The 23,377-nt window shown below is 48.0% G+C and overlaps 1 protein-coding gene across 19 annotated transcripts in view; it reads right to left on the minus strand.

Annotated features, from left to right (window-relative positions):
* DNAJB6 (DnaJ heat shock protein family (Hsp40) member B6) overlaps nt 1–23,139 on the minus strand; it is a 68,534-nt gene extending 45,395 nt beyond the window's left edge. For 6 of the 19 annotated variants that reach the window (XM_070077213.2, XM_051857052.3, XM_089336862.1 and 3 more), the window contains exons 1-3: nt 22,338–22,487; nt 6,185–6,276; nt 3,688–3,797 (exon numbers count right to left, since the gene is read on the minus strand). In XM_070077213.2, coding sequence (XP_069933314.2) covers nt 3,688–3,797; nt 6,185–6,249 — 175 coding nt within the window. In that variant the 5' untranslated portion in view covers nt 6,250–6,276; nt 22,338–22,487. Of the gene's footprint in view, nt 1–3,687; nt 3,798–6,184; nt 6,277–7,918; nt 8,020–10,814; nt 10,946–22,308 lie in introns of all 19 variants that reach the window. The other 13 variants (XM_070077214.2, XM_051857054.3, XM_089336863.1 and 10 more) reach the window with 7 other exon arrangements.
* Between the last annotated feature and the right edge of the window lie 238 nt (nt 23,140–23,377).

The following is a 23,377-nucleotide window of genomic DNA, read 5'->3' on the forward strand; positions in this document are numbered from 1 at the left end:
GATATTAGACAGTTTCTTTTTCCCCCAAAACCTCCAAAATCAATAGGTAAGGTTATTTCCTGAGTTACAAGTCAGCTTTCAATTTCTCACAATTAAATTTTAAAGACTTGGACTGGGGGCCAGCACTGCGATGCAACAGGTAAAGCCACCACCTGCAGTGCCGGCATCTTATATGGGCACCAGTTCAAGTCCCAGCTGCTTCACGTCAGATCCAGCTCTCTGCTATGGCTTGGGAAAGCAGCAGAGGATGGCCTAAGTCCTTGGGCCCCTGCACCCGCGTGGGAGACCCAAAAGAAGCTTCTGGCTCCGGATCTGCACAGCTCCAGCCGTTGTGACAAACTGGGGAGTGAACCAACAGATGGAAGACCTCTCTCTGACTTTCAAGTAAATAAATAAATCTTAAAAAAAAAAAAAAAAAGGACTTAGGATAACAGTACTTTAAAAGAAAAGGAGGCAAAGAAAAACGGAGGCAAAGAGGAGGAATCTAAAGCTTAACCTGGGAAAAAATTTTAAGTGTCAAGAATTTTCAGAAACGTATACAAATTAAAATATTTGTTCTACTAGATCATTTTCTTCACTAAACTGCCTACAATCCCCAGAGACATCAGAAACACATTACTGAGACTGGCACCATGGCATAGCAGATTAAACTGCCACCTTCAATGCTGGCATACCACATGGGCACTGGTTTGAGTCCCAGCTGCTCAACTTCTGATCCAGCTCCCTGCTAATGAGCCTGGGAAAGCAGCAGAGAACAGCTCAAGTACTTCGACCCTGGCACCCATGTGGGAGCCAAGAAAAAGCTCCTGGCTCCTAGCTTCAGCCTGGCTCAGCCACAGCTGTTGTAGCAATTTGGGGAGGGAACCAACGAATGGAAGATCTCTCCCTCTCTCTCTCTAACTTTGCCTTTCAAATTAATTTTTAGGGAGGAAAGAAAAAAGCTTAAAAAAAAAATCACAAAAAAAAAAAAAAAAAAACATTACCAAGTACAAAATTATTCCCAACCTAAACACGTGCCCCTTTTTACTTCACAAATCAAGGGGGGGTTCTAGCACTGTGGCACAGCAGGTTAAGCCCCCGTCTGCAGTGCCAGCACCCCATATGGGCACCAGCTGGAGTCCCAGCTGCTCCACTTCCAATCCAGCTCACAGCCTATGTGCCTGGGAAGACAGTGGAGGATGGCCCAAGTGCTTGGACCCCTGCACCCTTGTGGGAGACCTGGAAGAAGCTCCTGGCTCCAGATTGGCCCAGCTCCGGCCGTTGCAGCCATCTGTGGAGTGAACCAGCAGATGGAGGCTCTCTCCCTGCCCTTTCTCCAGTTGAGACCAGAGGTTGCCAAGAGTTCATGAAAAATACACCCTCCACAAAAAAAAAAAAAAAAAAAAAAAAACCACAGACCTTTTATGGTAAAAACAAAGTTTCATTTCAACCCCCAATTTTTCTGTTACTGGTATACAAAATCCATAAACCCAAGAACAGTACAGAATCAACAAGAACCAAACAAGAAGGTTAACATAAATAATAGTCCAGCTCAAAAATCTGACCCAATAAAGACCTTAAATGCTGTATTTCAAAGTACTTTAAGTAACAGGTTAATAAAAGTAATTTGATAAATAAGTAACCTGGGCTTTCTTTGAAACAAAGGGCAGGGTTTGAGGGTTTGGCGCACCAGCTAAGGTATCACTTGGGATACCCACAGCCCATTATCAGAGTGCCTGCTAACGCACACCCCGCACAGCAGCAGGTGTGGCTCAAGTACTGGAATCCCCGTCACGCGTGAGGACACCTGGATGGAGCTGTGGACGCCTCACTGAGGCTGGCCCAGCCTAGCTACTGCAGGCATCTGTGGCGTGAGCCAGCGCATCAAAGTTGGTGCTCTCATGGTCTCTCTGCATTTCCAATAAAATGAAACAGGTTTTTTAAAAAAAATTTGATGGGGAGCCACAGCATTACTACATAAAGCAAAAGTGGACAAGTGCTTCTAACTTTTGAAGCTGAGTGATGGTTATGGTAGGTTCTAAAAACAACTTTTTTTAAAAGTGACTTTAGGGGGCCAGCACTGTGGCATAGTAGGCTAAACCATCTGGGGAGTACACCAGCAGATGGAGGATCTTTCTCCGTCTCTCCCTCTCTGTAACTCTACCTCTCAAATAAATAAATGGAAGGGAGGAACGAAAGAAGGAATCAATCTTCCGTTAAAAAAATTGGCTTAGGCTAGCACTATGGCATAGTGGTAAAGCTGCTGCCTGTAGTGCAGGCATCCCATATGGGCAGCAGTTAGAGTCTGCTCACTTCTTTTTTTTAAAAAAAAAGATGTATTTACTTGAAAGTCAGAGTTACACACACACACACACACACACACACACAAGAGAGAGAGAGAGAGAGGGAGAGAGGGAGAGAGGGAGAGAGGGAGAGAGGGAGGGAGGGAGGGAGGGAGGGATTAGTCGTCCATCTGCTGGTTCACTCCCCAGATGGCTGCAATGGCCGGAGCTGTGCAGATCCAAAGCCAGGAGTCAGGAGCTTCTTCTGGGTCTCCCATGCGGGTGCAGGGGCCCAAGGACTTGGGCCATCTTCTACTGCTTTCCCAAGCCATAGCAGAGAGCTGGATCGGAAGTGGAGCAGCCAGAACTCGAATCGGCACCCATGTGGGATGCCGGCACTGCAGGCTAGGGCTTTAACCTGCTATGCCACAGCACTGGCACCCCAGCTGCTCACTTCTGATCCAACTCTCTGCCTATGGCCTGGGAAAGCAGTGGAAGACGGCCCAAGTACTCGGGCCCCTGGACCCACATGGGAGACCCAGAAGAACCTCTAGGCTCCTGGCTTCAGACTGGCCCAGTTCTAGTCACTGCAGTCATATGGCGAGTGAACCAAAGGACTGAAGACTCTCTGCGCAATTCAGCCTTTTCAAAAATAAATAAATAAATCTTTTTTAAAAAGTGACCTACTACTTGATCTGATAAGGACACACTTGGATCCTATGTGGTCAGTGAGTCCATCCCTGACCTTTTAAATGTCTCTACCTTTACTCACTCCAGGCTGTTCCACACTACAGCACACCAGGGCTCTCCAGGTCTCTTAATACTATTCTCTGGCCCCTTGGAGTCTTTTCTTTACCATGAAATTATTAGCTAATAGCTCATCTTCCACCTATTCATCAAATCAGGCCAACAGATCTGACATTCAATAGCATTCAATACCTACGCTCCAGACCCAGGATAGGAAAAACATCTCAGAAGTTTTAAAGCCTAAATCTGAGCTGTGTGTTCAATTCCTTCCTACTAAACTTCAAGAAGTCCTTTCAAATGGTAAGCTTACCCCATTAACAAGGTACTGTTTAAAAGTAGGGCAATGGGGATGAGCTGTCAGAATACTCAGATGTAAAAACAGTAAGTCCTATGACCCCATTTCCTTAGACACAGGGTATCAGATACTGCTTTCAGATAGCCATCCTAGGAAAAATTGTTTGAATCTTAGGTGCCTCTCAGCACTCACAGTTAACTGAATCAACTGAAATCATTGCAAGAAAAATAAAAATGTTCTCAGAGGCTCCCAAATTCAACTGGGAATAAGAAAACTCATTTGTGTTTGCACTATACTAGCCCTGAATGATACCCCAATTCCTGGTCCCCTATCACCACTCTGACCCATCCACCCAAAGCTCTGTAAAAATTCAGCACTACTCACCATCAGATAACACCTCATATGCCTCAGCTACTTGTTTGAATTTTCTCTCTGCTTCTTCTTTATTATCAGGATTTTTATCTGGGTGCCACTTCAGTGCCAGTTTCCGGTATCTTGAGAAAAGTAAAAGGTACCAATCATACCTACAGTTCAGAAATCAACTCGACTTTTGAAACATAATTAAGAAAATGGTTTCACAGGTATCAACTGGTGAGTTTAATACCAGTTTTAACTGTAAAGCCTCCCTTTCTACTAGAATAAAATAAACAAGTTCTAAATCCATACAACATAACAACAACACATCTCTAGATATACAATCCAGAAACAAGGATCAAAATGTCCACAGCACAGATTCATGATGATTAAACTAACAAAGTATATAAACTCATGGAGAAAAGGGGTCTTAGTCATGGGAAACTCTCCAGATGTCCTCAACCAGCCCACTCGTTAGCAGATCAATGTCACAAGGTAAACTCTCAACCACAGGGTGTAGGGCCCAAGCACTTGGGCCATCTGTTGCTGTTTTCCCAGGCACATCAGCAGGGTGATGGATTGCAAGTAGAGCAGCCGGGACTTGAACTGGTACCCATACGGGATGCCAGCATCACAGGCAGCAGCTTTACCCACATTGCCACAATGCTGCCCAATCATTTAACTTTAAATCCTGACTTTCAACCTTGTCTGACCTCACTGGCTCTTCAGCATTAAGGAAGAAAAGCCAATAAAGAATCTGGGTGTCCTTGGGGATTAGCAGAATTAGGTGGCAGCCACACACCCTTAGACTTCAAACAGAAAATTATCAGCATACACAACAAAACTAAGAGTCCACGCAATAAACTAATAACATGGGGTTCTAGGATTATCATTTTGTTTACTTAAAAATGCAGTACTGGGGCTGTTCTTGTTATGCAGTTGATTAAGCTACTGCATCCCATACTGGAATGCCAGTTCATGTCTCAGCTGCTCTACTTCCAACCCAGCTCCCATCTAATGCACCTGGGAAGCAGCACTCTAGCCCCTGCTGTCCATATGGCAGACAGGGATGGAGTTCCAGGCTCCTGGTTTTGGACCGCCCATTATGAATAATAGTAACATTAATTCAAAGGGCAGAATGAGAAAAAAGTGCAGACAGAGAGAGGCGAGAATTTTCCACTGGTTCACTGCCAAAGGACTGCAATGGCAGAGGGTGGGCCAGTACCTCCATCCTGGTCTCCCACGTGAGTGGCAGGGGTCCAGGCACTTGGACCATCTTCCACTGCTTTCCCAGAAGCATTAGCAGGGAGCTGGAATGGAAGTGGAGTAGCCGAACTCAAAGATGTGATGCCAGTATCACAGGCAGCAGCTTTAACCTGAGCCACAATGCTAGCCCCAATAAAATCAGTATTTAAAAAAGATATTAAGGGGAAAGAAGTATGAGAAGGCTTCAACAAGTCCACGGAAAATGGAATTAAACAGGTTTATTTTGGTGCAAAAAAGTATTTTGAAAGTCAGGGACAGTTTTCCACAACAGGCATTTTTCATGAACTTTTTGCAGACCTTCTTGTATATATAGCCTAAAATTTTTTTACACCAAAATAAACTCATCTTTTTAATTCCATCACCCAGAAACTTTTTGAACTGCCCTAGTAATTGCAACTACCTCTTTCTTCTTTCTTTCTTTCATAATCCCGCTGTTAACTGCTACCTATTAGTAAAAAATAGTGTGTCTCAAGTATCTGCCTTAGGCCCATATAAATCCTGCTGGTGACACCCACAGTGCCAGCCTAGTCTCTCCTCAGTGAGACTAAAATCCTGGCTCCCTGCCTGAGGTGTAAAGCAGGAATTCTCCACTGGCAACTTTAGGTCTACAACAGCATTTTAAAATCGACTCTTCAGGGGCTGGCGCTGTGGCACAGTGGCTGGGCCACCACCTGCAGTGCCAGCATCCCATATGGGCACCAGTCTGAGTCCCCAGCTGCTCTACTTCCAATCCAGCTCTGTTAATGTGCCTGGGGAAGCAGAAGATGATCCAAGTGCTTAGGCCCCACACCCCCATGGGAGACCTGGCTGAAACTCCTGGCTTCAGCCTGGCCCAGCCCCTTTGGGGAGTGAACCAATGGAAGGAAGATCGCTCTATATGTAACTCTGCCTTTCAAATACGTAAAATCAATCTTAAAAAAAAAAAAAAAAAAAAAAAAAAAGGAACTTATGACTGCCAAGCCAATTCCACTGCAAAAGGTTCTTTGGGATTATTTCTATCTTGAATACTATTTTTTATCTGATGCAAGCAGAAATGGGCTTCATGATCCCAAAGCAGAGTACCAGAGTAAATCAAGTGATGAAATAAGCAACAATGATCATTTGTTAATTGCTCTGTCTCAAGTTAAAAGGTCAAGTGTGTGGTATTCAAAGACAGCATACTACATTAAAAGCCATTTTAACAGGCGATAGGAAAGTTATGCTATTCTTTTGCCAATGTACAACTGTGCAGATGTACTATTTCAGAAACAAAATTACTTACGCCTTTTTAATATCCTCGGGTGAGGCGTGTCTTTGCACGCCTAGAACTTCATAGTAATCCACCATGTTTTTAACAGGTTGTTGGAACAAGTCCTGCAATTGAAAATCTGTGGTCAATAACAAGACAGCCAGGGTTGTATAAAATGGGGGAGGGGAAGAGGGGGAGGCAGAGAAGAAGAGAAGAAAGGTATCACTTTAGAACCTGCTAGCCTACAGCGAGAACCTCTGTTAGCTAACCACAAGCCTACCCCGTCAAGGCTTTGTCTGGGAATTGGTCCAAGATTCACGCCCTAAGACCCTTCGCTAGATTTGGAAAAAATATTCTGAAACAGCCTAATAATAGCTCAACTAAAAAAAATCAACAGGTGACTCAGCTGGGTGGCCACTTGACCACTAGCTGACCGGCTCACAGTGTCTTGTTTTCCTAGACACGGGTTGTGTTCAAGGAGCTTCAGTTTCCTTTTTCTTTCATTGCATTCCTGTGCCAGGTATTGGGCAAGACTATGAGAATCCCAACACGAACACACTGTCCCTGCTATGAAGAAGCCACACCGGAACAGGAGAAAGACACCCTTCCTCCATTCTGTGGGTCTTGCTAGGTTAAGGCTTCCAACTCCCACTCACTCATCATTCAAACAAATACAGTGCTGTTCTATGGTCAATCATTAGAGGCTGCCAAGACAGATTATCCCTTCAGGAGAAACCCATCAAGAGATTCCACCTGTGGGTTATACCTGGTTTTCACTGATTCACTGGGCCTAACAATGAAAATCCACTTTGCTTGTTCTACCACCTGTAACCCAGGCCTCTGGATCCCACAAACTGCCGCTTTAAAAAATTTTTTTTTTTTTTTTTAATTTGAAAAGCAGAGTTGTGGGAGAGAGGAAAAGACAGAGATCGTCCATCTGCTGGTTCATTCTCCAAACGGCCAGACTGAACCTAGGAGCCCAGAAAGTCCATCTTGGTTTCCCACATAGGTAGCAGGGGGGCCCTTTTCTGATGCTTTCCCAGGTACATTAAGCAGGAAGCTGCATCAGAAGTGAACAGCCAGGGCTCAGACCAGCACTCATCTGGGATGCCAGCAGTGAACCACAGTGCTGGTCCCTGCAAGCTGCTTCTTCAAGATGTGAGATTTCCTTATCAAATTTCTTTATCTATGATTGGCTAGGCTGGGTGTTTTGGGGGAGCATATTAAGTTGCTGCTTGGGAAGCTAGCATCCCCTATCAGAGTGCAGGTTCTAGTCCCAGCTCCTCCACTTCTGATCCAGCTCCCTGCTAATGTGCCTGGGGAAGCAGTGGGTTCTGGTTCACATACTTGAGTTCCTGCCACCTACATGGAAAACCAAAATGGAGTTCTGGCTCCTGGCTTCAGCTTGGCCCAGCCCTGACTCAGTCATTTGGGAAATAAACCAGTGGATAGAAGAGCACTCTCTGTCACTCTGCCTTTCAGACAAGTAAATCTTACTTTGAAAACCTTACTGGCTAAGCCACTACTCCATGCAACATGACAACCTAATCAGCAAGCTATCAGTTTGCCCCAGACTGATGGCACATTTTCAGGAGCCTCAGAAACCAGCTCTGGAGAGTCTCAAGACACATTCTGATTATAAACAAATTCATGAGATTATAACCTTCCTAAATCCATGGTACTGAAGCTGAACAACGCTGAGGTTAAATAATGGCACCAGTTACTCCATTTCTCAAAACAAGCGACATACTTTTCGTATATTCTTACTTTCCAACTGTAGGGATCAATTCATGGTAGGAAAATGGGTATTCTCTACATCATGATTCAGTGTGGCTTATGCAGTGCTCATTAAACATTACACAGTAACGCTAGGAAAAAACATAAAGACATAATCTGCTTGTCATCAGCTCAGCCACCCAAAATAAGAAGTTATCTCAAAAATATTGCATGGCTATTTAATAGAGAACCTCTTACCATAAATATCTAGAAATTTTGGACAAAATATAACAAATTTTAATAGCTCAGCAAGAAAAGAGGAGCTTGGGTGCCAGAACCACCAGGGTATTATAAGCAAGCATGAGATGAATGAAGCTGTGGATTGATGGAACAAGAATTTCGCTTTTCTGGCCAAGACTTGCTTCAGGTGCAGCAAGTCAGTGGCTCAACTAAGATTTCTATGTGATTTTTGGCTCCAAAGGGGCTTTAATTCCCAGAAAGGAGAAAAAGAACTCTTCCTTTGGGACTGGCATCGTGATACAGTGAGTTAAGCCACCGCCTGCAACACCAGCTTCCCATGAGCAGCGGTCTGAGTCCCAGCTGCACTACATCTGATCCAGCTCCCTGCTAATGGCCTGGGAAAGGCGGTGGAAGAGGGCCCAAGTGTCTGAGGCCCTGCCACCCATGAGGAAGACCCAGGTGAAGCCCCTGGCTCAACCCTGGCCACTGCGGCCATCCGGGGAGTGAACCAGCAGGCGGAGGATCTCTTAATTTTTTCATATGAAGAAAGGGGGCATGTGTTGTGACATAGCAGGTAGAGCTGCCGCCGGCAGTGCCGGCATACCATATGGGCGCCGGTTCAAGTCCTGGCTGCTCCACTTCCAATCCAGCCCTCTACTATGGTCTGGGAAAACAGTGGAAGATGGCCCAAGCACTTGGGGCCCTGCACCCATGTGGGAGACCCAGAAGAAGCTCTTGGCTCCTGGCTTCTGGCTTTGGATCTGCGAAGCTCCGGACATTGCAGCCAATTGGGGAATAAACCAGCGGATGGAAGACCTCTCTCTGCCTCTCCTTCTCTGGGTAACTGACTTTAAAATAAATAAATCTTTAAAAAAAATTTGCGAAAGAAATAAGTTTCTATCACTATCAAATACCATCACAGGAAGAATAAGACTCTCTTAACACAAGATACAATGATTCCCACAGGAAACACAATCCCTGCAAAGATTAAACAATTAAGTTATAAGAAAAGCAAAATACCCAACATCTAAGAATCTAAAACTAAGAAACTGAAAGGGAATAATACAGTAAAAGAATCAGATGGGGCAAGCACTTGGCATAGCAGTGAAGATGCCCCTAGGGATTCACACCCCACATCAGGGTGCCTGGTTTGAGGTGCCAGCTGTGCTCCTTCTTCCAGCTTCTTGCTAATGGACACCCTAGCAAACACAAGGCGATGCCTCACACCCATGTGGAAGCCCCACAGCTGAGTTTTAGCTCCTGGCTTGAGTGTGGCCCAGTGATTCCATAAATTTGGGGAATAAACCAGCAGATGGGATTATCTGTCTCTAGCACTGCCTTTTTTTTTTTTTTTGGACAGGCAGAGTGGACAGTGAGAGAGAGACAGGGAGAAAGGTCTTCCTTTACCGTTGGTTCACCCTCCAATGGCCGGCGCACTGCAGCCAGCGTACCGCGCTGATCCGAAGCCAGGAGCCAGGTGCTTCTGGTCTCCCATGCGGGTGCAGGGCCCAAGAATTTGGGCCATCCTCCTCTGCACTCCCGGGCCACAGCAGAGAGCTGGCCTGGAAGAGGGGCAACCGGGACAGAATCTGGCGCCCCGACCAGGACTAGAACCTGGTGTGCTGGCGCTGCAGGCGTAGGATTTAGCCTAGTGAGCTGCGGTGCTGGCCCCAGCACTGCCTTTTAAAACGAGTCAATTTTAAAACGAGTCAAGACAGATAAGAAATGGAAATGCGGGAGAGGGGGTATGGAATCTGCTGGTGTGTTAATGACCCAAAATGGTAACACATAGCCACTGGGATTTAAAAAAGAAAAACTTTTTAAAGATTGCCCTTTTTTGTTTTATTTGGAAGGCAGAGATCTTCCATCTGCTAGTTCAGTCCCCAGATGGCTGCCAGTGCTATGGCCAGACCAAAGTCAGAGCTTCTTCCAGGTCTCCCAAGCAGGAAGCAGGGACCAAAGCACTTAAGTCACCTTCCACTGCTTTCCCAGGCCATTAGCAGGGAGCTGGATTGGAAGTGGAGCAGACGAGCCTTAAACCAATGCCCACATGAGATACCAACGGTGCAGGCAGCAGTTCAAGCAGCTACACCACAAGGCCAGCCCCGTCACTGGAATTTAATAGCAGATGACTATGTGATCCATAGGCTGACCTGAGCACCTGTCCAGAGAAGTGCAGAGTCATGGAAATCAAAGTTCAGCACAAATCTGACCAAAACCAGAAGGCCAGTATAAAAGAGGAACATGAGGTGACACTGAAACTGACTCCTAACCCGGAAGTGATGAAGCACACAATGGTGTTAACTCCTTCTCAGGTCCTTCCATTATTTAGGAACCAGGCAGAGCTAGAGGGTATAAACTGGAGGCTAAAAGATAACACTAGCAGGTAACAAAATGTAATCTCCATACCAGAAAAGGGGAGAAATCTGCAAACAGTAAGAGGTTATTATGAAAAGCCTAAGACTTTTAAAAACATAATTTTAGAGAAAAAGGATTTGGCCTGGGGAGTTAGAGAACAATTAAAGACACCCTCATGGAGGCTAGCGCTGTAGCAGCGGGTTAACGCTTTGGCCTGAAGCGCCAGCATCCCATATGGGCATTGGTTCTAGTCCTAGCTGCTCCTCTTCTGATCCAGCTCTCTGCTGTTTCCTGGGAAAGCAGTGGAAGATGGCCCAGGTCCTTGGACTCCTGCACCAGCATGATAGACCTAGAGGAGGTTCCTGGCTCCGAGTCGGCGCAGCTCCGGCCTCTGCAGCCACCAGGGGAGTGAACCATCAGATGCAAGACCTCTCTTCTCTCGCTGCCTCTCCTCTGTGTAACTCTTTCAAATAAATAAATCTTTAAAAAAAAAAAAAAAAAAAAAAAAAAAACCACACAACTTTCATCCCTTATCACATCCCTTTGGAGTACATGGGTTCAATACCCACCCTCCACTGATTCCAGCTTTCTATTAATGTAGACTCTGAGAACAGCAGTAATGGCTCCAGTAATTGGGTTCCTGCTACCCATGTGCAAGACCAGATTTGAGATCCCAGCTCCTGGCCTTGGCCACTGTAGAACTTGAGAAGGAACCAGTGGATGGGCCTTCTTTGACCTCTGTCTCTGTTTCTCAATTTTTTGGTTTTAGATACATATATTCGGATTTAACACTCACAGCCAGCCACAATTCTGAGTGTCCTACAAACATTAACTCGTTTAACCCAAATACTTTAATAAACCCAACAAAATAAATATGAAAGAGGGGCCGGCATTGTGGTGTGGCAAGTTCAGCCACTGCCTGCAATGCCAGCATCCCGTATGGGCAGCAGTTCAAGTCCTGGGTGTTCCACTTATGATCCAGTTCCCTGATAATGTGCCTGGGAAAGCAGCAGCAGATGGCCCAAGTGTCTGAGCCTCTGCGTCCCCATGAGAGACCCGGATAAAGCTCCTGGTATCAGCCTGGCCCAGCCCTAGATGTCACGGCCATCTGAACCAAAAGATGGCAACCTGTACATCCCTAACTCTGCCTTTCAAATGAATAAATACATCTTTAAAAAAAGAGATTTATTTGAAAGGCATAGTTACAGAGTGGAAAAAACACAGGGAGCGATCTTCTAGCCACTGTCTCATTCCCCAAATGGCCACATGGCTGGGGGTGGGCCTGGCCAAAGCCAGGAGCCAGGAACTCCCAGTCCTGCTTCAACCTCTATACCACCACCGGAAAACTTACTCTTATTTAAGGTCAATACTAACAGCCTCCCCACAGAAACACTCCCTAGACATTCAGGGTCTCTGCCTTTCCATGCCCCTGCCCTATCCACTTCAGGCTTCTAACCTCCCTCCCGTAACCTACTGGCTCTCCTTTACCAGCCATAGGAAAGCTGCAGCTTACAGACTCCTCTTCACCTGTCTTCATTCTTTCCCATTATATAAATACCACTTATTTAGCAATGAGTCCCAAATATAAGCTTCAATCCTGGGTCTCTCCTGGGTGCTTCAGACACAAATAGATAGATGACTACTTGACACAGCCACTTGGATGTCTAACAGACATTTCAAATAGAACATGACCGAAGTTTAACTCTTGGTCCTCCCACTTCACAAACCTCGCCCTTCTCTAGTAAATGCTACCTACCTTGAGCTCTTTGATTCATGCAACTCTCACTCTTAACAATCATTACTATAACCTGTCTCTTCCTCCCTCTCACATTATTCACAAAGCCTTGCCTAGTCTGCCTCCAAAATCTCTTTTTTTTTTTTTTTTTTTGGAAGAGATTTAATCTATTTATTTGAAAGGCAGAGTTACAGAGAGATAGAGATATAGAGAGGTCTTCCATCTGCTGGTTCACTCCACAATCAGCCTCAATGATCGGGGCTGGGCCAGGCCAAAGCCAGGAACTTCCAGGTCTCCCACATGGGTGCAGGGCACCAAGCACTTGGGTCCTCCTCCGCTGCTTTCCCAGGCAGGACTGGAAGTGCTACAGTGGACTCCAAGTGGTGCCCATGTGGGATGCCAGCACTTCAGGCTGGGGCTTTAACCTGCCGCGCCACAACGCCAGCCTCTTGCTTTTCTCCATTTTCAAAAGCACCATCATTGGCTCCTACCTGAACTACCACAGGTGGCTAATTTCAATGCCCTTTCCTCTCACAGGTATGAGCTTAAAACATTCAGATTTCATCACTACAATCTGTGGTCATGCACTGGACAAAACCAGTCATAAATGACACTCTCAGGTCAACTGGGAATTATATGAGATAAAAATTTATTGTGCCTAATGCCAGGTCTGTGGCAGGAGAGGTACAAGATGAACCCATGACATTTCATCAAGCAAGAAAGAAATTATCACAAATTGTAGGCCTGGCCAAAACTGAGACAGCAGACCTACTGTAAAGTTTGGATGTATCAGAAACAAGGGAGGGAGGGAGGGAGGAAAATAACTAAATGTGATCCAGTTCTAGACTGGTTTCTGGAACAGGAAAAGGACATCAGTGCAAAAATAGAGTATGAATAAAGTATACAGTTTAGTTAGTGATAGTTTTGATTAATGCACTATAGTTAAGTAAGATCCCTTATTAAGGAATTCATCCAGGAGTAGAAGCACCGTTACCACGGGCTAGGGAAACAAGGTGTTGGGGAGATGTTGGTCCAGCTGTCAGTTGGCCAGATAAATAGGGTCTGGTGACCTAATGTATAGTATGATGACTTAAACAACTGTTACTCAGTGACACTGGCCACAGTCCAAGTGCTCAGGAGCCACACTGACTACTGACCTCCATATGGAAGACAGCTCTTAAACACAAACAGCACCATTTTAGAGCAGTCTAAGAAAAAAGAAAAAATTAGAAGTGGGTGTTTGGTGTGGTGATTAAGTCACAGCTTGGGATGCCTGCATTCCACAGCATCCCACATCAGAGTGCCTGGCTCCAGTCAGCTGCTCCACTTCCAATCCAGCTTCCTGTTAATGCATACCATGAGAGGCCACAGATGATGATTCAAGCATTTGGTCCCTGACACCCATGTGGGAGACCCAAATGGAGTTCCTGGCTCCTGGATTTGGTCTGGCCCAGTCAGAGCTGTTACAGAACTCTGCGGAGTCAATCACCAGATGGAAGATTATCCATCCCTCCCCCTCTTTTAAATACATTTTTGTTAAAGATTTCTTTTTCATTTATTTGAAAGGCAGAGTTAGAGAGAGAGGAGGAGAGAGTGGAAGAGACTAATCTTCCATCTCCAAGTTTCCTCCCCAAATGGCCGCAATGCTGAGGCTGGGTCAGTCTGAAGATAGGAGCCCGGAGCTTCTGGGTCAGCCACGTGGGCGCAGGGAACCAAGGAGTTGGGCCATCTTCCGCTGCTTTCCCAGGTGAATTAGTAGGGAGCTGGATCAGAAATGAAGCAACTGGGTCTCAAACAGGTGCTTACACAGATGCCAGCATTGCTGGGGAAGGCTTAACCTGCCATGCCACAACACCAGCCCCTTAAATAAATTTTTTAAAATGTTTTTAGGGGCCAGTGCTGTGGAATATCAGGTAAAACCGCCACCTGTGGTCCGGCATCCCATATGGGCGCCGGTTCAAGTCCTGGCTGCTCCACTTCTGATCCAGCTCTCTGCTATGGCCTGAAATAGCAGTGGAAGATGGCCTAAGTCCTTGGGCCCCTGCACCCATGTAAGAGACTTGGAAGAAGATCCTGGCTTCAGATTGGTGCAGTTCCAGCCATTGCGGCCAAATGGGGAGTGAACCAGCGGATGGCACACCTCTCTCTACCTCTCCTCCTTCCTCTGTGTAACTCTTTAAAATAAATTCAAAAAAAAATTTTACATGTATCTCAGAACACTACTTCTATGGATGTATGTAAGCTTTATCATTCTTTCTCAAGTCTGTGTATCACAGTCCAAATGACCGTAATTCAACAGCACAAGTCAACAACTGTCCAGTCATTTGCTACCTCAAACCATGCTGCAAAGAGCATCCTAACAGATTTACAAAGGCAATGATTCTAACAGCTAATATTTAAGCCTTTAATGTACCAAGCAATGATCTGAGAATTTATCTTCCCTCCTTTCATCCTCAGAACAGCCTACAAGGCTGAGGTCTCACACATGGGTGGCAGAGACCCAGGCATCTGAGCCATCACCTGCTGCCTCCCAGGGTACACACTGGCAGAAAGCTGAATCAAAAGCAGAGATAGGACTCAACCCCAGGCACTTTAATATGTGATGTAGGTATCCCAAGCGATGGCTTAACCCAGTACACCACAACACCCATCACAACATTCACTCTTTTTTTTTTTTTTACAGGCAGAGTGGACAGTGAGAGAGAGAGACAGAGAGAAAGGTCTTCCTTTGCCGTTGGTTCACCCTCCAATGGCCGCCGCGGCCGGCGCACCGCGCTGATCCGATGGCAGGAGCCAGGAGCCAGGTGCTTTTCCTGGTCTCCCATGGGGTGCAGGGCCCAAGCACCTGGGCCATCCTCCACTGCACTCCCTGGCCACAGCAGAGAGCTGGCCTGGAAGAGGGGCAACCGGGACAGAATCCGGCGCCCCGACCGGGACTAGAACCCGGTGTGCCGGCGCCGCTAGGCGGAGGATTAGCCTAGTGAGCCGCGGCGCCGGCCTAACATTCACTCTTTCAACATGGAAACGCCCATCAGGTTCCATCCACTGCTGAGGCTGGAAACAATTGGTAAACTGATAGTGCTCCTACTGAGATGTGACTGAGTGCAGCTAAAAGTCCAGGAAAGTACAAAGTGGGCAACAGTTCATTGCAAGCAGCAGCTGTCAGCTTAAGTGCTAATGAGAAGGAAGAACATGTGCAAACAGAAAAACTGAAACAGAGAAAGATGCCAGTCTCCAAAGCAAATTACTGAAGCATCCATAAATGAATGTCTAAAAGCAAACTCTTACATACTCCAGCCCAAAAAAAGAACTATTTGAACAGTATGTTAGCCTGTGAATCTACATTTCAAACCACCCCAATGACTGCTTATCTTACCATAACTTACACTAGCCAATGCAAACTAACCAAAATGTTAAAGTGAACGCACAACCAGCATATACTGGAATAGGGAATACACCTAGTCAGGAAATCGACGTTGTTATATGCCAACCTAGACCCTGTATCCGATGCACTATCCATAATGTCCTAACAAGACTCAAATGGCCATGACAATCATTGAATGACAAAGGTCAAGCCCATGGATTCTCACTTTAAGGTTACACTGCAACAATCCTGCCAACCCAGAAGACTCCTGTGGTGCAAAGCTTTGATCCATTCCAGGAGAAATGCTACACTGACAGAAGCTTCTGTTCTCACAATACAAACGGCCACTAACGCTTTCTTCTTTTCCTAGTCCTCAAAGTATTAATCTTCATTTCTAACCCATCAGGATCCATCCTTGTTCATCCAACATTCTTGTTTTTTCTAGGTAGACCTTAGAAATACAAAAACACAAACCTGCATGTACTGGGCCAGCATATACACACACATTAAAAAACAAGCTCCTGGGGCCAGCATCATAGCGCAGGTTAATCCTAAACCTGCGGCGCCAGCACCCCATATGGGCACTGGTTCTAATCCCGGCTGCTCCCCTTCCAATCTCACTCTCTGCTGTGCCCTGGGAAAGCAGCAGCAGATGACACAGGTGCTCGGGCCCCTGCACCCGTGTGGGAGACCGAGAGGAAGCACCTGGCTCCTGGCTTTGGATCGGCACAGCTCCGGCCATTGCAGCCATTTGGGGGGTGACCCAACAGAGAGAAGACCTTTCTCTCTGTCTCTCCCTCTCAAATAAATAAATTCTTTTAAAAAAAAAAAAAGCTCCTGGGGCTGGCACTGTGGCAGAGCGGGTAAAGCTGCCGTCTACAGTGCCGGCATCCCATGTAGGTGCCGGTCGAGTCTCAGCTGCTTCACTTCCCATCCAGCTCTCTGCTATAGCCTGGGAAAGCAGGAGAAGATGGCCCAAGTCCTTGGACCCACATAGGAAACCTGGAAGACGCTCCTGGCTCCTGGCTTCAGATCAGCACAGCTCCCACCATTGCAGTCATCTGGGAAGTGAACCAGCAGATGGAAGCTCTCTCTGGCTCTCTGTAACTCTTTCAAAAAAAAAAAAAAAAAAAGCTCCTTGGACCAACAATGTGACACAGTGGCTTAAGCCACTACTAGTGATGCCACCATCCCCTGAGTGTCAGATGGGAGTCCTGGGTGATCCCCTTCCAATGCAGCTCCCTACTAATGTACCTGGGAAAACAGTGGAAGATGGTCCAAGTGCTTGGGCCCCAGCCACCCACATGGGAGACGACGATGAAATCCAGGCTCCTGGCTTCCACCCAACCAAGCAAGCACCAGGCAGTGTGGTCATGGAGAGTGAACCAGTGAATGAAGATCTGTCTTTCTACCTCTTTTAAATGAATCTTTAAAAAAAAAAAAAAAAAAAAGCCTTCCAAGTGTGAAGGCTGGCTGGTGGCTTAAATATCTATTTCTCTACTGCTGCTTGTGCTTTAATAGTTTTATTTCTTCAAACACCCCAAAAAAGTAGGTTTTACTTCCAAAGCTAGATCACCTAGCATGTATCTTCTGCATTACTCTACAGGTGAGCTAACCCCTCTAACTACATTCCAAGTTTATTACTAGAACTTCAGGTAAAGGGCAGGCATTTGGTTCAGCAATTCAAGACACCACTCGGGATGCTCACATCCTCTATCAGAGGGCCTAGATTCAAGTTTCAGCTCCTGTTTCCAATCCAGCTTCCCAGAACAATGCCAATTCTGAGAGGCAGACAAGGTGGACTCAAGTAGTCCAGTCCTGTGACCTGAGCAGGAGACCAGACTTGAATCCCCAGCTCTTGGTTTCAGCCTCGTTCAGTCCCTGTTGGTAAGGGCATCTGAGCAGTGAACCAGTGAGTGGGAGATCTGTCTCTCTAAATAAAAATTAATTTAAAATAAGTCTAAGTCATTTTCACTAAGTCTTGAGGTTTTCCTTTTGCTCTAAGAGGAAGAAAAGCTGCATAGATCTTTCAACAAAACTGCCTTTACAGGGCGGGCACTGAGGTGCAGTGGGTTAATGAATCCCAGATCAGATTCCCTGCTACACTGCTTCCTGCTAATGTACCTGGGATGGCCCAGTGCTTGAGTTCCTGCCAAAGGGGAGATCCAGGTGAGTTCCTGGCTCCTGGCTGTTGCATGAGGAGTGAAGCAGCAAATGGAATATCTGAGTGTCTCCCTGTCAATCTACCTTTCAAATAAATGGATGAATCTTTTAAAAAAAAAAAAAAAAAAGGACTACTTCTGTCCCTGCGTATCACTGAGAAAGTGCTAACAAACTTCCCAACCAGCTGTACTGGCTGTACTGGCCCACTTCAATCATTTTAGACCCTCTGACCAAACTAACCACTTCATGTTTCTCTGAACACATGTATTACTTAAAATATCCCTAGGAATATAAGTCTTTCAATCACACACATACTCAACATCAATGCATACAAATCAGTATGGAGAAGACCACTTTTTTATTAGAAAGCTTTTATTTAATAAATTAAATTTCTTAGGTACAGCTTTTGGAATATAGCGGTTCTTTGCCCAATTCCCGCCCTCCCACCCCCACTCCATCCACCTCCTACTCCCACTTTCACCCCATTCTTCATTAAGATTCTTTTGACAGGCAGAGTGGATAGTGAGAGAGAGACAGACAGAGAGAAAGGTCTTCCTTTTACCGTTGGTTCACCCTCCAATGGCCGCCGCGGCCGGCGCGCTGCGGCCGGCGCACCGCGCTGATCCGATGGCAGGAGCCAGGTACTTCTCCTGGTCTCCCATGGGGTGCAGGGCCCAAGCACTTGGGCCATCCTCCACTGCACTCCCTGGCCACAGCAGAGAGCTGGCCTGGAAGAGGGGCAACCGGGACAGAATCCAGCGCCCCAACCGGGACTAGAACCCGGTGTGCCGGCGCTGCTAGGTGAGGATTAGCCTATTGAGCTCTGCGCCGGCCAAGATTCATTTTTAATTAGTAGATGACCACTTGAATTTTATACTCTGGAAGTTCTGGCTTCAAAGTTAGCACCTTAACTACAAAATGAAAAATATAAATAATATCCAGCAACACTATTACATAGGTACCAAATTAACAACTAAAATCAACAAAAGCGCAGAGAGCAACAGTTCCCATGGGACAAAGCAAGGAAAGCCATAGGGTTGGTCAGTGTCATGCAAAGAGGCCTGAACCATCACCTCTCCTTTGAATCCCTCTTCCTCAGCTCCGTGGGATGTATGTAGCTTGTGGGATATATGTAGCTTTGAAGACACCGTTTCTCCTCCTCACATTCCTGTCCGTGAATCTACTATATTAAATACAAAAGTTTCCGCTTTTGAGGTCTTCCATTATGAGTTAGTTTCAAAAAGTCAAGTTTTTTTGCATTACAAATTTTGACCTTAAAAATTTCTTGAGGGGCCAGTGCTGTGGTATAGTGGGTAAAGTCACTGCCTGAAGTGCCAGCACCCCGTATGGACGCAGGTTTGAGTCCCGGCTGCTCCACTTCCGATCCAGCTCTCTACTATAGCCTGGCAAACAGCAGATGGCCCAAGTGCTTGGGCTTTAGGCTCCTGGCCTTGGATTGGCTCAGCGACTATCTGGGGAGTGAACCAGCAGAAGACCTTTCTCTCTGTAACTCTACCTCTCAAACAAATAAAATAAAATCTTAAAAAAAAAAAATCCTTGAAGGATTTCTAAAAGCTATTAACTAAGCCCATATTAATGAAACAGAACAATGCATGTGCCCAAAGTGATTATTACAAATATATTACCCTTCCTAGACTATCCATCTGAAGGAATTACAGTGTAAGTGACTTTCTTCCCAAGCATGGAGTCCTTTTCAAACTTAATTCCATCTAGCACTTAAGAAACAACTCTACAAAAACACTTTACTCATCCAAGTCTCTGTACAGATTATCACCCAAAAAACAGGCTCTTTTGTTCCTTTCCAATCCAGAAGCCAATGCTGAAAATGAAGCTAAAGGAGAAAACTACCCGCCCATAAAATACTACTTACTACACACCACTGAAAGTACTAAAAGTGACTGGCCTAGGGGTTTAGCTGCAGGTTGGGCCTGACATCCACATCCGAGTGCTGGTTCCAGTCCCAGCTACCCCGGTTCAGATAATGCGCCTGATAAGGCAGAAGGCAGCTCAAGCATGTGGGTCCCTGCCCCTGGCGTGGGAGACACAGACGGAAGGAAGTCTCCAGCTCCTGGTTTCTTTCGTCCTGGTCAGGCCCAGGGGCCGACTGTTGCAGACCTTTGGGGACTGAACTAGCCAATGGAAGATCTCTCTCTAAAGGTCTCTCCCTCCCCCTGTCACGCCACCTTTCAAATAGATAAATAAAATCTCTTAAAAAAAAAATGAAGAGAAAATATTTTACTTTAAAAATTAAATTTTTAAGAACAATTTTTAAAAAGTACTTCTTGGGTCGGATATTAACGTGAAAAAAAAAAAAAAAACATGATTCTCCATGTCTCTCCAAAAATACAAAGTTTGACAAAATACCTATTATTACAAAAGCTGAACAGCCCACTGTCATTTTTTTGCAGTTAGGCTTTATCATTGTCATTCCATTCCTACACTACCATTTCTACCATATTTTCCTCCAACTTCACTTCTCATTAACCTCATTCAATGTTCTCTCAAAGTTTATTCATCAGAAGAACCAAGCATCTGTTAAAATTTGCCACTGTAATCTCACTCACTAACGCCCGCAGTTACCGGCTTTCCACCAGTAGGTGGTGTCCGTGATGAATCTGAACTTTATTTCTAACAATTCTCATTTGTGAGGAAAGAATGAAAAAGTTTTAAAATCAGTTAAATCTCCCACTCAAGTATAAAGGCTGATTACATTCACCTCCTCCTTATCAGCGGACATCAGACTGATCTAAGTGTTTCCTCATCAGAAAGCACTAACCGGCGCGGAGCGCGACCTTTACAGCGGCTGCACGGTGCAGGGCGGCACCTGCACTCCGGTCCACAGGTGACGCCGAGCACGGGAAGATAGCGTGCTGGAAGCGCGCTCCACGCGGAAAAGCCCTAGCTTTCGTGTTTGCCAGCATGGAAACCTCAAAGGCGGTGAGGGCTGCAGGTCTGCATTTGTCCGAATCTGCCCCAAATGAATTTAAGCCAAGAGAAAGTAGTTCTACCACTTAAAAACGAACTTGCCTGAAGAAACTACTGTCTGCCGTCCAGTTGCAGGAATCACACACTATCAGCAATTCCAACTCTGTAACTTAGTCTATACAGTAAAAACCCCCACCCAGAACTCCAAAGGAGCCTGCCTTCGGCCGGAGATCATCCTATCCCAACATCCCAACATCCCGAAGAAAGTAAACCTGGAAAAGGCTGACGTCCGCAAAGGGTGCGGCAGCCGCCCCAACTTTCAAAAGCTCTGGGTACTGTGAAATCCCCCCCTCTCATCAACCTCCACAGCACCACAAAGCAACTGCTCAACGCTTTCGCTCTCCCTTTCGGTCTCCCACTTCCTCCTAAGTCACGCACACCTACAAACCACTGCACCGAACGTGTATAGGCCAAACTCCACGTTCCGCATCATGCAGAAAACCCCGCACAGCTGGATAGGATATGCGTGGTAAGAGAAGCCCTCAGCTCATCACAGAACGAAGGAAGAACTAGCGGAGGCGGCCCCGACTCAGAGGCGCGCACAGCCCCAGCAGGACGAGCAGGAAGCCGGGGCAAGCCTCCCCGGGGACCCGGGAGCAGGCTGGCCCGGCAGGAGGCGGCACGTTCGCTCGACTCCTTACGGGAGACCACCGAATCGCTTTGACATGCAAAATCGTTGGAGAAAGCGGGTGATCGAGCCGCAACACTCGAATCGTTTCAGCACCTTCCCCCCTCCGGGCCACTCAGCCCCAACTCTGCAAAAACTTGACCGGGAACCCAAGAGCCCAAAACCCTGGAAAAACACAGAGCGCGCGCTCAGCCTACCCTCAACCAGGCTGCGGCCGCCTCCCCCAGCCCACGCGAAAAAAGCGAGCCGACACATCTGGCGGGCCACCCAGCCTCCCCAAAAAGCCAGCCGCCGCCCCCGAAAACCATTTCCCCTCCCCGCATCGAAACGACTCCTCGCTCCTAAACCCGCGCGGCTAAGGGAGCGAGCGTCGGCTCCGGTTACGTAAACTTCAGTTATATAAACCGAGGTGCGGACCCCCGCGAGGGGCCAAAGAGGCTGCTGAGGCCAAGCCGAGAGGCAGCCTCCGAAACTTCCCAACAACCCGCCGGCAGCTCCGGAGACGCGGCCCTCGCGCTCCGACCCCGGCGCCGGCTGCCCACAGCGCCAGGGCCCCTCGCTCCGAAAACCGACCCTGGCGCCCGCCTGCCCCTGCACGGCATTGCACACACGCGCACGCACGCACACACCCCGCAGCCTCCGTCCGAGCCGGCGGCCGCCCCCGAGGCCGGGCGCCCCCCGAGGCCGGGCGCCCGCGCGGCCCCACCCCCAACCGCCGCCGCCGCCGCCGCCGCCGCCGCCGAGGCCGCCGGGCTCCGGCAAGGACGCCGGCGGGGGCGCGGGAGGACGCGGACCCCGGCGCGGCCCGCAGTCCCGCCCGCCAGCGGCCTCTGCTGCCCGCCTCCCCCGGCCCTCAGCCCTGCCCGGCCGGCCACTCCACACGCTGTCGCCAGGCGCTGGGTCAGGGCCGCCGCCTGCCGAGTCCTGCGCGGCGCCCTCGATCTGACCTCTCCTCGGCCCGGGACGGCCCCCTCACCGAGGACGCGGGCGGCCGGCGGCGGGAAGGAGCGGAAGCGGGGGTGGAGGGGCCACGGCCAGGTCGCCTCTCAGCTCCGGCACGGCTCCGCGGGTGACGGCGGCGGCGGGTCCTCGCGCTTTCCTTTCTCTCCTTTCTCCAACAACAAACAGGAAGTGCGTCACGCGGCGGCGGCGCGGCGACGTCGACTTCCGCCCGGCCCTGACGCCGCGCATGCGCGGCAGCTGCTGCTCACGTACTGCCCCGCCCCCAGCTTCGCGAAGCTTCTCCGTTCCTGTTGGGCCTGGGTCCGCCTTAAGAGTCTAGGGTGGTCTCGAGGTGCTGGTGAGAGCGGCTCGCCGGGCTTGGGGCTGCGTCTACGCGGACGCGCGAGCTCCCGCCGGCTACACCTGACGCACCACCCGCTTGTCCGTGTGAAATTCGTCGTGCTGGCTGAGGAACGTGCTACGCACGAAGGAAGGAGCCGATTTGTGGAAACAGCAGCGACAGGGGCGGTGGGAGCCCGCCGCCTGACTTCGTTCCGCTCCCGCGAGCTGAAGCCCCGCCACGCTGAGAGGAAAGCGGAACGTGGAATTCCTGAGAGCGCGGGATGAGCAGAGTCCAGGCAGAGGCAGGAGCGGGCTGCCAGCAGGTGCACCGCTTGCCCAGAACTCCCTGAGCACGCTGTTGGCAAACCCCAACCACCCAGGAGCGTGCTCGGGTGGGAATGCGAGCGAGCTGTGGCTCAGCACCGGCCGTGGGCCTTTGTATGAGGTGGAACCAAGCGTTTCCTGGAAGGCTGGCCTGTTTGGATGGCGCTCTCGGCCTCTCTGGCATCATCGAGGATTCTAAGATAGGGAAGGTTTATAAAGATGGTGATCAGGTTAGAAACGCTGGAGTCACAACTCGTGGACACCAAAACTTGCCTGAAAACAAGCAGATCCGAGGTGCAGTGGGGCAGACGTAATTCCACCCATGACCCCAGCCTGTTTCCTGCTGCCTCGATGTCTTATCTTCTGCCTGGGTGTACTTGGATTCTTTTTAAGATTTTTCTTTATTTG

The sequence above is a fragment of the Oryctolagus cuniculus genome, chromosome 7 (assembly GCF_051225735.1).
Source record: "Oryctolagus cuniculus isolate XC-2025 breed Fujian yellow rabbit chromosome 7, ASM5122573v1, whole genome shotgun sequence".
Classification (NCBI taxonomy): domain Eukaryota; kingdom Metazoa; phylum Chordata; class Mammalia; order Lagomorpha; family Leporidae; genus Oryctolagus; species Oryctolagus cuniculus.